Here is a 14820-nt window from a genome sequence, read left to right as displayed (position 1 = left end):
TTATTATATGTAGATGTGTGTTATTATATGTAGATGTATGTTATTATATGTAGATGTTTGTTATTATATGTAGATGTGTGTTATTATATGTAGATGTATGTTATTATATGTAGATGTATGTTATTATATGTAGATGTTTGTTATTATATGTAGATGTATGTTATTATATGTAGATGTTTGTTATTATATGTAGATGTATGTTATTATATGTAGATGTGTATTATTATATGTAGATGTATGTTATTATATGTAGATGTATGTTATTATATGTAGATGTATGTTATTATATGTAGATGTGTTTTATTATATGTAGATGGATGTGTGATATTACATGTAGATGTGTGTTATTATATGTAGATGTGTATTATTACATGTAGATGTGTGTTATTATATGTAGATGTGTATTATTACATGTAGATGTGTGATATTACATGTAGATGTGTGATATTATATGTAGATGTGTATTATTACATGTAGATGTATGTTATTACATGTAGATATGTGTTATTATATGTAGATGTGTGTTATTATATGTAGATGTGTGTTATTATATGTAGATGTGTGTTATTATATGTAAAGGTGTGTTATTATATGTAAAGGTGTGTTATTATATGTAGATGTGTGTTGTTATATGTAAATGTGTGTTTTTATATGTAGATGTATGTTATTATATGTAGATGTGTGTTATTATATGTAGATGTGTGTTATTATATGTAAATGTGTATTATTATATGTAGATGTTTGTTATTATATGTAGATGTGTGTTATTATATGTAAATGTGTGTTATTATATGTAGATGTGTTATTATATGTAGATGTGTGTTATTATATGTAAATGTGTGTTATTACATATAGATGTGTGTTATTATATGTAGATGTTTGTTATTACATATAGATGTGTGTTATTATATGTAGATGTGTGTTATTATATGTAGATGTGTGTTATTATATGTAGATGTGTATTATTACATGTAGATGTATGTTATTACATGTAGATGTGTGTTATTATATATAGATGTGTGTTATTATATGTAGATGTGTGTTATTATATGTAGATGTGTGTTATTACATATAGATGTGTGTTATTACATGTAGATGTTTGATATTACATGTAGATGTGTGTTATTACATGTAGATGTTTGATATTACATGTAGATGTGTGTTATTATATGGAGATGTGTGTTATTATATGTATATATTATATCTGTTTTATCCTAAAATAGCTCTAAATCTTCATTGTTATTTCGGATTTCAAACATTTCGGTTGAGCATCACTGAAGAGACATTATTTGTCAAAATGCGTATTTAGTGCATCAAAATTGGTACTGTATAAGTTTTAGATTATGTCCCCTGGGTTGAGGCATCTGCTGGTGGACTATTAGTCCCCGAGGGTCTCTACAGCCCAGTAGGTAAGTACTTCGTTACTAGCTTGAAAATATGGATGTATATTTAATTGCTGTTATAAAATTTAGAAATTCATTTCAAATTTAAGGATTATCTCCCTCACGCATAGCTCTTATCCTTCGACGGATTTGACTCCACTTTTTTGGCACTCTGGTTTCCTCTAAAATAGCTCTAAAACTTCATTGTTATATTGGATTTCAAACATTTCGGTTGAGCATCACTGAAGAGACATTATTTGTCGAAATGCGCATCTGGTGCATCAAAATTGGTACCGTATAAGTTTTATATATAGATGTGTGTTATAATATGTAGATTACATGTACACAGATATTGCTTTGCAATAAAGAAAATTCTATTTTTAAAGTAATAAACGGAAACAGCATGGGGACAGTTGTCTAACCTAGATTTCTTTTACCTGTTCAAAATTTCATTGTTTAAAATGATTAAATTTAGAAGTTAATTGTATTTCTACACAAACAGGCTAGAATGCAACAGAAGTCACACAATGTCAATATAACCCCAATGCAGAAAAGATTGAATAGATATTTGCATTTAAGATAACATCTTTAGAAATATTTAGAAGTATTCATTATGTCTAAATACAAAGCGATTATGAATTTGAAGCGAAGTGTACATTCAATATCCTCACTGAAGCTGAAAATATTAACGCTATCCTACCGGGTAGAGAGTCACTGCATGCGCTTTGTGATGAATCCTTGCAGCTGAAGTCCATATCAAAGGTAGGACTTAAACTGAAATGTGTCGTATAAAATAAAATGTAAGTTTTAGATTTCTTGACAAAAAATTGAAGTTGTGAGAAATTTCATCCAAGAAATGGATAGAATCTACATGTACATATTTTTGTTAAAAATCTCATCATAGTATAGATAATTACATATGTAAGTGTGTGTTGTTCGCTAGTTATACTACATGTAACGTTAAGCTGTTGTCTTTTCATATCAAGTACTGATGATTTTTTTAAAATGTTGATGCAATCTATGTACTGCAACTTTGCAATTTTATAGTCAGCCAAATACTTACTTCTATTCACGGAATTGATTAACGATCTTGTATTCTTTTTTAAATTTTAATTTCTATAATTTCTTTAATTAATGGTGTGACTGGAAGATAAATTACCATTTACCATTGTACGAGAAATTTCTATTCAAACCTACATAACGTGTCATATATAAGATAAGGATTTGTTTAATATGAATATGTAACTTATAGAGCTCTAGCAGGCGATGTGTGTGTGTTTGATATTTAAAAACAATTAAGGTCAAGTTTAAACTTAAGGAAGGTAGCATTCTGAAAATATGGGAAAGCAGTCTTAAATGACGAGCGATAGTGATTAAACATGTCAGTAAGGTATCCAAGCCTAACCAGATAGTTCGTCTCAGTGAAATAAGGCAAGTACTGGAGGTCAGAGAAAAAATATTGATATAAATTTGCAGCACTGATTTAACCTTATGTCTACAGAAATTGGACAAAAATTTGAAATTGCATAATCATTGTTTTCTTTCTAGGTAAACATTGATTGAATATGAACAGGAGTATCATTTTTGCATGTCTTACTCTGGGGTTTGTGCTGTCAGTTAATTCTGACAGAATCGCCAAGTTACAGGGAGATATTCATCTCGCTGGACTTTTCAAAATATTCAATGATGAGCAATGCACCAATGAGATAGATGCAATGTCTGTTCGGAATTTCGAGGCTGTTAAGTGGACATTAAAGAAGTTAAATGAGGCTGACTACGTGCCGGGCATTACACTGGGTAAGGAAACCAATGCTTGTAGTTACATGTATGGCTAGTTCACTGTAATGAGATCGTGTCCCATTCATAAAGTTTTAAACGTTTATTGAATTCACTTAGACAAGTCTTAACTGCATTGATTTTGATTTATGTATTACATTTATATTTTATATGAAAGAATAATTCCGAGCTTTCCGATTGGCTGAGATCGTTATCTTAACCTTTTCATCCAACAAACTAGAAAAACGGAACATTTTCACGCCCACGTATCTTCGAGATGGTTGTGACGTTTGGGTTTTCCAACATTGGGCAAAACATTGGGAATTTCCATCTTGATGCGATTTGCAAAGAGACTTAGTTGATCAATGAAAATCCGCGTCTTTACTCACCTTTAACGAGGTCTTGCATTCTGGCCTGGGATAGACGCTAATGTTTTAGCCCCAGTAGCCCACAGGGCTTTCTGATGTTAAATTCTACCAGCCCTTTTACCGATCCGCTTATTCTGCATCCTTTGGTTACTGGCAGAGTCGCGAGGCGAAGATGGGGGTAGATGCGGAGAGGGTATTCACCATCCTGATGGGGGGTATGAGAATTTCCCCTGGAATCTGTATTCTGTCAGAATTGAACTTCAAAGACAATTTTGCCTATTGAAGAACAAATATCCATATTTCTTTCTCAGATCTCTACTTCAAATAAGTACCAAGAGTAAAAATATGATTTATTTCAGAAATGATATTTGATTAACATGTAGTAGTTGATTATCTTCAAAATATGTGTTTTGTGTAAATTATGCCAAGTACTTTTGACACAGATTGTCCTCTTCAGTGTCGGATTTACTTTCATAGAGCAAGTTTCCCTGAACACACCCCATTTCTTCGATATCATCCTCATGCCCCATGTTAGCTTCATCATTAATTTCATGACATTCCCAAACAGACTTTTGCTTTTTATGGGTCTCCGTAACGAATGCGAAAAATAAAATACAACTCGATTCTAAAAAAAAAATTGTCTAAAATACTACATTCTAATAGCATACTCATCAATAGTCCATGTTTTGATACTTTTACAGAGTGTAATTCGACTTTTCGGAACAGAACACGTGGTGAACTTAACTCAGATCACGTTTCTCTGAAACTGATGACGCCACAATGCATAAATTCACGTTTCTGTGGGAAGTGATCAACCGCGTCACAGACAAATACCGTGTACGCAAAAAATTATTTTACTGTATCTAATTCTTTTTGATACCTTTAAAAAAAGCATTCATTAAGTAATAAAAGTATATGGGGTATAAGATAAATATATCATTACTACAGTAACTTGTTCCCAAGAGTTGGATCACGTCTCGTTGACAGGCGCGGATTGTATGATCAAACTCGACGCTTTGCGTCTCGTTTAATGATCTGTGTCAGTCAACTCGACGTGATCCAACTCTTCGGATCAAGATGCTATAGTAACAATATATATTTCTCCAGAATTCATTCAAAAGTTCATACTGGGTGTTGGGTCAAATGGGTCGACATTCTCGGACTCAGTTGCCATCATCATTAAATCTGAGAAATTCTGTTGACCCAGGTAACTCCTCCAATCAGATTTCACAATTTTCATTATAGTTTTCATAATAAAGTAAAAACAACTTTAAAACATATAATATGACAAATTGCAACATTTCAACCAGATAGGAATATGATGTTTCAGTTGACGTTAAGGTCATACGCGACATTTCTGCAATTTTTTCTAAAACAATTTCTTCATCTCCTAGATATGAGGAGTTCCTACATAATATCCAGAAGTATAGTATATTGTAATAATATTACTAAATGGCCTGGTTAGCTCGGCTGTTAGATCACCTGATTTGTAATACAAGAATCATATGTTCGATCCACGATTAATCCAAAAAACAAAAAAAACAAAAAATTCTCCTCTTTCTTCTACATATCTTATAAAATCTTAACAAATTAAATTTGCCTGTCTATGGAATTTCTTTTCTTTTATTCATTCTTAAAGCTGTTCTGCTTCTTTTTTTTAAACGGTGTTTTTTCAACATTCCTAGGTTCTTCCACATGTTTCTTTTTCTCTCGGTCAATATACATCAATGCTTTGTTTTAATTCAGTCCTTTTACACCATAGCGTCAAACGCTTTGGTCAGAGAGACTTCACCTTTCACAAAGGAGCTGATTCAAGCATATTGTAAAAAATTCGGAAGTTCCTGTTAAACAAATTCGGAATTCGCAAATATTTATTTTCGTTTACTTATACATGTATGTGCATTATGGCAAGCCCTTTTACTATTCATTCGTAAAATAAGATATCTCTTTAAATAAGAGAGATATCTTTATTAGTTAAAGAGATATCTCTGTAAGTTAGAGAGATATCTTTTTACGTTAGGGAGATATCTCTTTTGTTTAAAGAGATATCTCTTTTGTTTAAAGAGATATCTCTTTTGCTTAAAGAGATATCTCTTTACGCTTGGGAGATATCTCTTTCTCTTTAAGAGATATCTCTCAAAGCTAGAGGGATATCTCTCAGAGAGAAAGAGATATCTCTCTATCGATGTAAAAAGAGATATCTCTTTAAGTTAGAGAGATATCTCTTTAAATTTTCAAAAAGAGATATCTCTTTAATCTAGAGAGATATCTCTTTAGATTTTTCCGCCGGTGATCATAATGAATTCTCCCTGTTACATTGTCATTGAAATGATGTAATCCTATTTTTTAACCAAGCAAAATACTTCTAGTGTACAAATGGCGGGAAAGGTTGAAGAGGTGGTTGGGGTAATATTGTCAAGTTGCCGAGAGGGGAAATCTAGTCTAGCTCGCATATTTCATTAATTTGTTGTCTTTGTTTTTTGTTACCTGTACATGTACATGTTTACATTTCACATGCAGTAAAAGGCAAAATCTTCCCACGGGATTGCAGCCATCAGGGTGTTGCTAAAACGCGGAACGGAAAACGAAACGGAACAGAATTTAAGAATTAGAAATTCAATGATTAATGTGAATAAGATAACTGTAAAAAAAAATCGGGGGGGGGGGGGGTCATTTTGATTAAAATCAACAATTTTGGAATTGTTTACAAGCGATAAAACAACTTTATCTTAAAAATTTGCATCATAAATTGATGAATCGAATTTAGTTAAACGTTAGTATAAGAATTTACAAGGCATTTTACAAGAATTTCGAAATTTCGGCAATGACAGAGGTGTTAGCGAGCAATTACACCTATGGGTAGAGAATGAAAAGAACACACGTGGACTATACCCCCCCCCCCCCCCCGCCCCCCTAGCTGTGGCAATACGTCGTGTACTTACAACAAGGAGTGTGATATGTATAAAACAATAATAATTCATGATCTTATTTAGTCAACAAGTTAAACATCTTTTGTTTGATTTATCATTTTTTAACTAACAGGAGACTTAGTAACCACAGCACTCCAATGCTAAATAGGGAGGACTTCTGGCAGTTAATTTTTAAACTAAATACTTGAATAGCTTAACATTTGGATTAATAACGAGATAACTTTTAATTCCATTCAAGCATAAATTCTGTGTTAGCTTTTTAGATATTTCATATATTATGAAATAAATCTGTTAATTCCTCTTACTATTGGTCGTAAACTTCACCCTAATTAACATTGGTTTTGTTTCAATCTTTCTTTCCTGCTGTATCTCTTCAGTTTCAACACTAATCCGCAGGATATCGGTAAATGTACGAACTTTCACATAGATTCATCCCAAATGAGGCAACACTTTTTTCTTCACCGGACTCGTTCGCTTTAAAATTTGATGTTATACATAAATGTATATTGTACCAGGTGTAGAACTAAATTCAAATTCAAATTCAGTTATCTTAAACAAATGTAGTTCGATTAAAAGCACATTCGATTTAAAAAGGCTATGTTTGGGGAAAATTGTTCAAAAAATTATTTTATCTTTTACAATGTTGTTTTCGGGGGGAGGGGGTGTACCTTTTATTCGTTGGATGGGCTCATAAAATTTTGTCTTACCATACCAGCCAGAATAAAGTAATATATTATAATTCAAGTCTTTTTCAGTATGTTACCTTATTTATTTTTTCTTCATTTGTGAAACAACATACTGTCAAAATCTGGAGGGGGGGGGGATGACAAAGCCGGAAAAAGATGGTGCCAATAGGCACTTGCTTAATATTTTTATTAAAACTTACTATGCAAAATATTAAGCAAGCGCCTGTTGGTACATTCACCCACAAAACACACCGTGTAAAAATACATAATAATGCATTAGTATGAGGTATCAATAAGAAATGGTAGATTCTGAGGGTGACTTCCTGTTCTCTCTGTAATTTCTGCATTCTTTGTTCAAAATAGCTAGCCTTTTGATTTTGCAAAATGTCAGTTCCGATATTCTAATTCATTCAGTCATGTATGAAAACAATTGACACGGAAATGTCAACAGTTGTATAGAAGTGTGCTTTTAAAATATTTCTAGGTATTGAGGGGTTCCCTACATGCAACGTACAAGGACGAGCGTTAGAGCATACAACTAGAATAGTAAACAGAAACCTTCGTGATCCAGCGGATCACATTTCAACTCCCGTTACAGGTGTAATATATCTTATTACAATAGAGCCGATGGATATATCAATGAAATACTGGCACCTTATATTCATACAAATATACCTCATTTGACATGCAAATTGCTTTGTAATTGTATTGTCAACAATTTGAATATTTTTGATTTCATTACATAGTTAATATGAAAGTTGAGTTTTTAAGCGATGAATCAGGTTTAAAGTACTCGTAGTTAGGTCTTTTCTAATACTCATTTAACTGTTTAATGAAGGTTTAGTGGGCCCGGAACACAGCCACGAGGCCGTGGACACATCGTTATACATAAGTTCACTGGGAGAAAACAACTTAATTCTACAGACGCTCTTCTCCACGACCGCCTCAGCTCTCAGTGATGGATCTAAATATAGAAATACACTCCGAGTCATCCCCGATGATACTAAGCAAATTTCGGTAATGAGGATAATTTCCTAATAATTTCTTCTTTTTTTTTTTTTTTTTTAAAATGTATGAAAAGAAGTTTGATTTGACTTATCTGATTTTCATGAGACGTGTTTATGTTAGTTTGTTGCTTTATCTCACATACCAGAATTATCCACTCAGAATTATCTTACCTGTCTTGTCACGGAAATGTTCAAATAACACCAATGTAGCATTTAATTTATGCCGATTTTACCCGGCATAAATTGGCATGCGAAGAGCATTTTGAACCTTCAAATATTTGGGCGGGAGGGTGGAAAATTCACCCCTTTGTATACCAGTGGATAAAATATGATAGAGTATGTTACTTGAATTTTACTAGCTTAACATTCCTCAAACGTCAGTAGAATCGAAAGTGAGGCTTGAGGCTTTGCATTATCATACATCACTGAGGATGCACTCATATCCACTCAGAATTATCCACTCAGATAGAGACAGCACCACTTTTTGGTGAAGTGCAACAATATTTAGAGCTATACATGACCCTTAAGGTCGTGACAACGAGGATTCTTTATCGTCATGTCCGTATGGCCAGTGACTTTCATTTCTGATACCCGGTGCCTGGTGTGGTCACAACCTACGACGAACATATGTAGATCGAATTATCTAGTATATAATTTTAGTTACTTTAACTGATTGATATTCTGCAGGTGATTTTATCTCTAATGGAGAGTCTTGAATGGAACTACGTTGGCGTTATTTATGAAAACAATGAATATGGAGCTGGAAATTATGAAGGGTTTAAGGAACGGGCCAAGGCAAAAAATGTATGCATTGCATCTGCATCTGCAATATCAATGGAAAACGGTCTGGTAAAATCACAGGAAGTACAGAAGATTATAGAGTCCGTAAATATTCATACTGAAAGCCCAATCACTGGAGTTATTGTTTTTGCCTCCACTAAAACTGTCGAAGTGTTCCTGAACATTGCAAATAAACTAAAAAGTCAGTATAGTTTTCGACTTGGAATGATATTTTCCGAAGGGTCTTCCAATATGGGTACTGAAACATTAAATCAGTTTCCCATTGCCAAGGGATCCTTCTTTACAACTCCTCCTTGGATATCGTTTGACAAATTTCGAGTACATTGGTTGAATATTCTAACCAATAAAACTGCTTTTAATGAAGAAGTATCCTCCAATCCCTGGTTAGCTGAGATTGTTGGAAAGTTCGTTTCCTGTGATATCCAGAGTTCTTCTTGTTCCATGCCGACTCCTTCGATTGTGAAATCTGTAGTAGGTGACAATGTATTCGAAGGTTATGCTATTGTATCCACGATACTACATGCCAAAGTACTGAGAGATCTTCACCGTGAATCGTGTGGAGGGAGTGCTGGGTTTTGCACCAGTTTTAACAACACAATATGGGAAAACACTCCTAAACTGATAGAATTGGGAAGAAAGTCGCATATCAATTTAAAAGAAGATATTCCTGGTGCCTTAAGACAACCTTTGGAATTTTACTTCAATGGAACACCTGACACTAGTATAGCTGGAAATTTACCTGAATATGAGGTGTATCACTTCCGGTATTGCATTTTCCAAAATCAAGAAATGTGCTTAGAGTTAGTAAGTATTATTTTAATCTAAAAGGTAATTTGTATGTTGTGAAATGAATTAGAAAATTCGTTAGAATAACATGATTTTGTTTTTCATGTCACTTAGGTGACCTGTTGCGATTAGTAGTTGTTCGATCGTCGTCTCCCTCCGTGGTGGGTTAACATTTAAACATGACCACGTTCTTCTCTGAAACAGGAACATTTTTTTATCAAATTTTGTTTGAGGAATCTTTGGGATTAGGAAACTAACATTGCGAATTTCTTGATCATTGTACACCTGAAGCATGAGGACTGGTGTCAAAGCCTGTAAAAATGAATTTGTAAAATAAAACCATCAGCTTTATTGGAAACTCAAAACAGACAACTGTATGTATAGACCAGATGAAGAAATACGCCTTTGGGGGGTAATAATCCCTTGACCTCAACACTTAGATATATGAGGCTCACGGCGGGTGTGACCGGTCAACAGGGGATGCTTACTCCTCCTAGGCACCTGATCCCACCTCTGGTGTGTCCAGGGGTCCGTGTTTGCCCAACTATCTATTTTGTATTGCTTGTAGGAGTTATGAGATTGATCACTGTTCGTTATCTTCACCTCGCATATATCAATTACGTTTTATCTACGGGGTATTAACAATATTAATTTTGATTCATATGTGAATTCGATATACCCTAGTAAACTCGAAATAGAAGACACGACAGTCTTGAGCATTTGCTTCACTCTAAGATATTTGATTGAACATAGTTGTTAACAACTCAACTTTATGAAAAACAGGAAGACTTTTCCAACTTTTCCATAGTCAACTTTCCATATTTATGTAGCATTATCCCATTATCATATGCATAATTTTTGCGTATGTTTGATTTTAAATCGAGACAGGATACGGACAAATAAATTGATGAAAGAGGGGTTTCAACAGTCTCGTTCAAAGTCAGCATTTCCCAAAATCTATGGTCGTTATAATCTAATTTGCAAATTTAACCTGTTATTAGGTTGAATGCTGTATGCCGATTGGTATGCCGTTTTTTTTATTACAAACTACGAGTATGACCGGTCAACAGGGTATGCTTACTCCGCTTCTGGTGTGTACAGGAATCCGTGTTTGCCCTACTCTTGATTCTGAATCTTGCTAAATATAGTACATCAATTTTAACGGCTGGGAATTGCGACAAAATGAAAGTAGAATGTAAATATAAACAAGAGGCACATGGGCCACATCGCTCACCTGAGTCACCTTGGCCCATATCTGAAGACTTTTTATATATATTTGCATGTAAAACCTAATAGTCCCTATTATGGCCCAAACTACCCTTTGCAAACTTGAATCTACATTATGTCAGAAAGCTTTCATGTAAATGTCAACTTCTTTGGCCCAATGGTTCTTGAGAAGAAGATTTTTAAAGCTTTTTCCCATATACGTATGTAAAACTTTGACCCCCCCCCCACTTGTGGCTCCATCCTACCCCCCGGGCGCCATGATTTGAACAAACTTGAATCTGCACTATGTCAGAAAGTTTTCATGTAAAAATCAGCTTTTCTGGCTCAGTGGTTCTTGAGAAGAAGATTTTAAAAGATTTTTCCTATATATTTGTATGTAAAACTTTGATCCCCTATTGTGGCCCCATCCAACCCCCGGGGCCCATGATTTGAACAAACTTGAATCTGCATTATATCAGGAAGCTTTCATGTAAATCTCAGCTTTTCTGGCTTAGTGGTTCTTGAGAAGAAGATTTTTAAAGTTTTTCCCTATATATTTGTGTGCAAAACTTTGATCCCCCTTGGGGCCCCATCCTATCCCCGGGGGCCATGATTTGAACAAACTTGAATCTGCACTATGTCAGAAAGTTTTCATGTAAAAATCAGCTTTTCTGACTCAGTGGTTCTTGAGAAGAAGATTTTTAAAGATTTTTTTCTATATATTTGTATGTAAAACTTTGATCCCCTATTGTGGCCCCATCTAACCCCCGGGGCCCATGATTTGTACAAACTTGAATCTGCATTATATCAGGAAGCTTTCATGTATATCTCAGCTTTTCTGGCTTAGTGGTTCTTGAGAAGAAGATTTTTAAAGTTTTTCCCTATATATTTGTGTGCAAAACTTTGATCCCCCTTGGGGCCCCATCCTATCCCCGGGGGCCATGATTTGAACAAACTTGAATCTGCACTATGTCAGAAAGTTTTCATGTAAAAATCAGCTTTTCTGACTCAGTGGTTTTTGAGAAGAAGATTTTTAAAGATTTTTTTCTATATATTTGTATGTAAAACTTTGATCCCCTATTGTGGCCCCATCCAACCCCCGGGGCCCATGATTTGAACAAACTTGGATCTGCATTATATCAGGAAGCTTTCATGTAAATCTCAGCTTTTCTGGCTTAGTGGTTCTTGAGAAGAAGATTTTTAAAGTTTTTCCCTATATATTTGTGTGCAAAACTTTGATCCCCCTTGGGGCCCCATCCTATCCCCGGGGGCCATGATTTGAACAAACTTGAATCTGCACTATGTCAGAAAGTTTTCATGTAAAAATCAGCTTTTCTGACTCAGTGGTTCTTGAGAAGAAGATTTTTAAAGATTTTTTTCTATATATTTGTATGTAAAACTTTGATCCACTATTGTGGCCCCATCTAACCCCCGGGGCCCATGATTTGAATAAACTTGAATCTGCATTATATCAGGAAGCTTTCATGTAAATCTCAGCTTTTCTGGCTTAGTGGTTCTTGAGAAGAAGATTTTTAAAGTTTTTCCCTATATATTTGTGTGCAAAACTTTGATCCCCCTTGGGGCCCCATCCTATCCCCGGGGGCCATGATTTGAACAAACTTGAATCTACACTATGTCAGAAAGTTTTCATGTAAAAATCAGCTTTTCTGACTCAGTGGTTCTTGAGAAGAAGATTTTTAAAGATTTTTTTCTATATATTTGTATGTAAAACTTTGATCCCCTATTGTGGCCCCATCTAACCCCCGGGGCCCATGATTTGAACAAACTTGAATTTGCATTATGTCAGGAAGCTTTCATGTAAATCTCAGCTTTTCTGGCTTAGTGGTTCTTGAGAAGAAGTTTTTCCCTATATTTGTGTGTAAAACTTTGATCCCCCTTGGGGCCCCATCTTATCCCCGGGGGCCATGATTTGAACAAACTTGAATCTGCACTATGTCAGAAAGTTTTCATGTAAAAATCAGCTTTTCTGGCTCAGTGGTTCTTGAGAGGAAGATTTTTAAATGACCCCACCCTATTTTTGCATTTTTGTGATTATCTCCCCTTTGAAAGGGACATGACCCTTCATTTGAACAAACTTGAACGCCCTTTACCCAAGGATGCTTTTGGCCATGTTTGGTTGAAATTGGCCCATTGGTTCATGAGAAGAAGATGAAAATGTGAAAAGTTTACAGACAGACGGACAGACAGACAGACGGACGCCGGACAAAATGTGATCAGAAAAGCTCACTTGAGCCTTCGGCTCAGGTGAGCTAAAAACAAGATGTGTTTGTGAAACACAAATGCCCCCGATAATGGCCAATTCCGAAGATGGCCAAAGTCACAAGGGCAAATATCTTGGTACCAGTAGAAAGATCTTGTCAAAAGAAATACTCATGTACAATATGAAAGCTCTAATATTTACCATTTAGAAGTTATGACCAATGTAAAAAAAAATTAAAGTAGGTCAAATGTCAAGGTCAAAAGGTTCAATACCAACAGAAAGATCTTTTAACAAGGAATACTCATGTGAAATATCAAAGCTCTATCACTCACTGTTCAAAAGGTATTTGCAAGGTTAAAGTTTTCAAAAAGTAGGTCAAACTCCAAGGTCACGGGGTCAAAAATGTTGGTACCCACGGAAAGGTCTTATCACAAGGAATACTCATGTGAAATATCAAAGCTCTATCACTTATTGTTCAAAAGTTATTAGCAATGTTAAAGTTTTCAAAAAGTAGGTCAAATTCCAAGGTCAAGGGTAAGAAATCTTGGTACCCACGGAAAGGTCTTGTCACAAGGAATACTCATGTGAAATATCAAAGCTCTATCACTTACTGTTCAAAAGTTATTAGCAAGGTTAAAGTTTCAGATAGAATTACAGAATTACAAAATGACAGAATGACAGACAGCACAAAAACAAAATGTCCCCCGATCTTGGATCTCGGGGGCATAATAAGTTTTGAAAATACATGAGGATATTAAAACGCTTCATGTATATGTTGGAGTGAAGCGTCTCAGTCCATACTCTCAGGTATTTTCAAAAGTGAAATTTCTTTCTTCAAACAACCCAACTGTAAGTTAAGAAGTAACGCATATTCAAATAATGGAGAATGACTTACTACAGTTTGAAATCAATGTAAGCAAGGATTGAGCATCATTTTGTCAAATTAAAATGAAACCGTTACAAAATTAAGATGTACCCACATCATGCACGGAAATATGAATACATATCCCTTTTTCAGGTTGGAAATTACACAAATTCCACATTGGATTTGGAGACAGAGTTACTGAGAGACTACACGGAGAACTCGGCTGGCTTAGCATGGCCTAATATTATAAAGGCTCAGTGTGGTGATGAAAAGTTATGTGACTCGTGTCAGAATAGCAATTTGGCAAATGAAATTATTTTCAAGAAGGGCGACGTGTATGTTGCTGCAGTGGTTCCCGTTTATAATAAGAATACGTCTGATCCTCTAAAGTGTGCTGATATTCGAACGTCTAATGGATGGGAGATTGTAGAAGGAATACGGTTTGCGGTGGAAACAGCTAACGAAAAGCATGGTAGTTTTGCAAAACTTTTTGAGAAAAAGCAAATTGGTTACATCATTTTCAATAGCTGTAACCAACCTCTATTGATTGAAGAAAAACTTTTGAAGTTCTTTTCGGAAGGTATACGTCTGTCAGACGGTTCTCATATCTCTGACCTTCAGAAACACATTCTTGGATTTGTAGCTGCATATGGTAGCAGCATTAGCTTAGCAACATCACCTGTTCTTCAGGAATTCAATTTTCCTCAAATCAGTTACGCCTCGACTGCAGCTGTGTTAAGTGATAGATCTTCCCACAAATATTTTTTGCGAACATGTACACCAGATGACAAG

General features: G+C 34.8%; 1 protein-coding gene across 3 annotated transcripts in view; it reads left to right on the top strand.

Moving 5' to 3' along the window:
* The first annotated feature begins 2072 nt into the window (after positions 1 to 2072).
* Positions 2073 to 14820, top strand: part of LOC125671592 (uncharacterized) — an 18247-nt gene continuing 5499 nt past the window's right edge. For 2 of the 3 annotated variants that reach the window (XM_056162354.1, XM_048907405.2), the window contains exons 1-6: positions 2073 to 2144; positions 2931 to 3179; positions 7627 to 7740; positions 7981 to 8159; positions 8837 to 9754; positions 14182 to 14820. The exon at positions 14182 to 14820 is cut by the window's right edge and continues 864 nt beyond it. In XM_056162354.1, coding sequence (XP_056018329.1) covers positions 2948 to 3179; positions 7627 to 7740; positions 7981 to 8159; positions 8837 to 9754; positions 14182 to 14820 — 2082 coding nt within the window. In that variant the 5' untranslated portion in view covers positions 2073 to 2144; positions 2931 to 2947. Of the gene's footprint in view, positions 2145 to 2930; positions 3180 to 7626; positions 7741 to 7980; positions 8160 to 8581; positions 9755 to 14181 lie in introns of those variants that run through there. The other variant, XM_056162356.1, reaches the window with a different exon arrangement.

This window comes from Ostrea edulis, chromosome 4, assembly GCF_947568905.1.
Source record: "Ostrea edulis chromosome 4, xbOstEdul1.1, whole genome shotgun sequence".
Lineage (NCBI taxonomy): Eukaryota > Metazoa > Mollusca > Bivalvia > Ostreida > Ostreidae > Ostrea > Ostrea edulis.
Note: the sequence above shows the minus strand (reverse complement) of the source record. Positions and strands in the feature narration are given on the sequence as shown.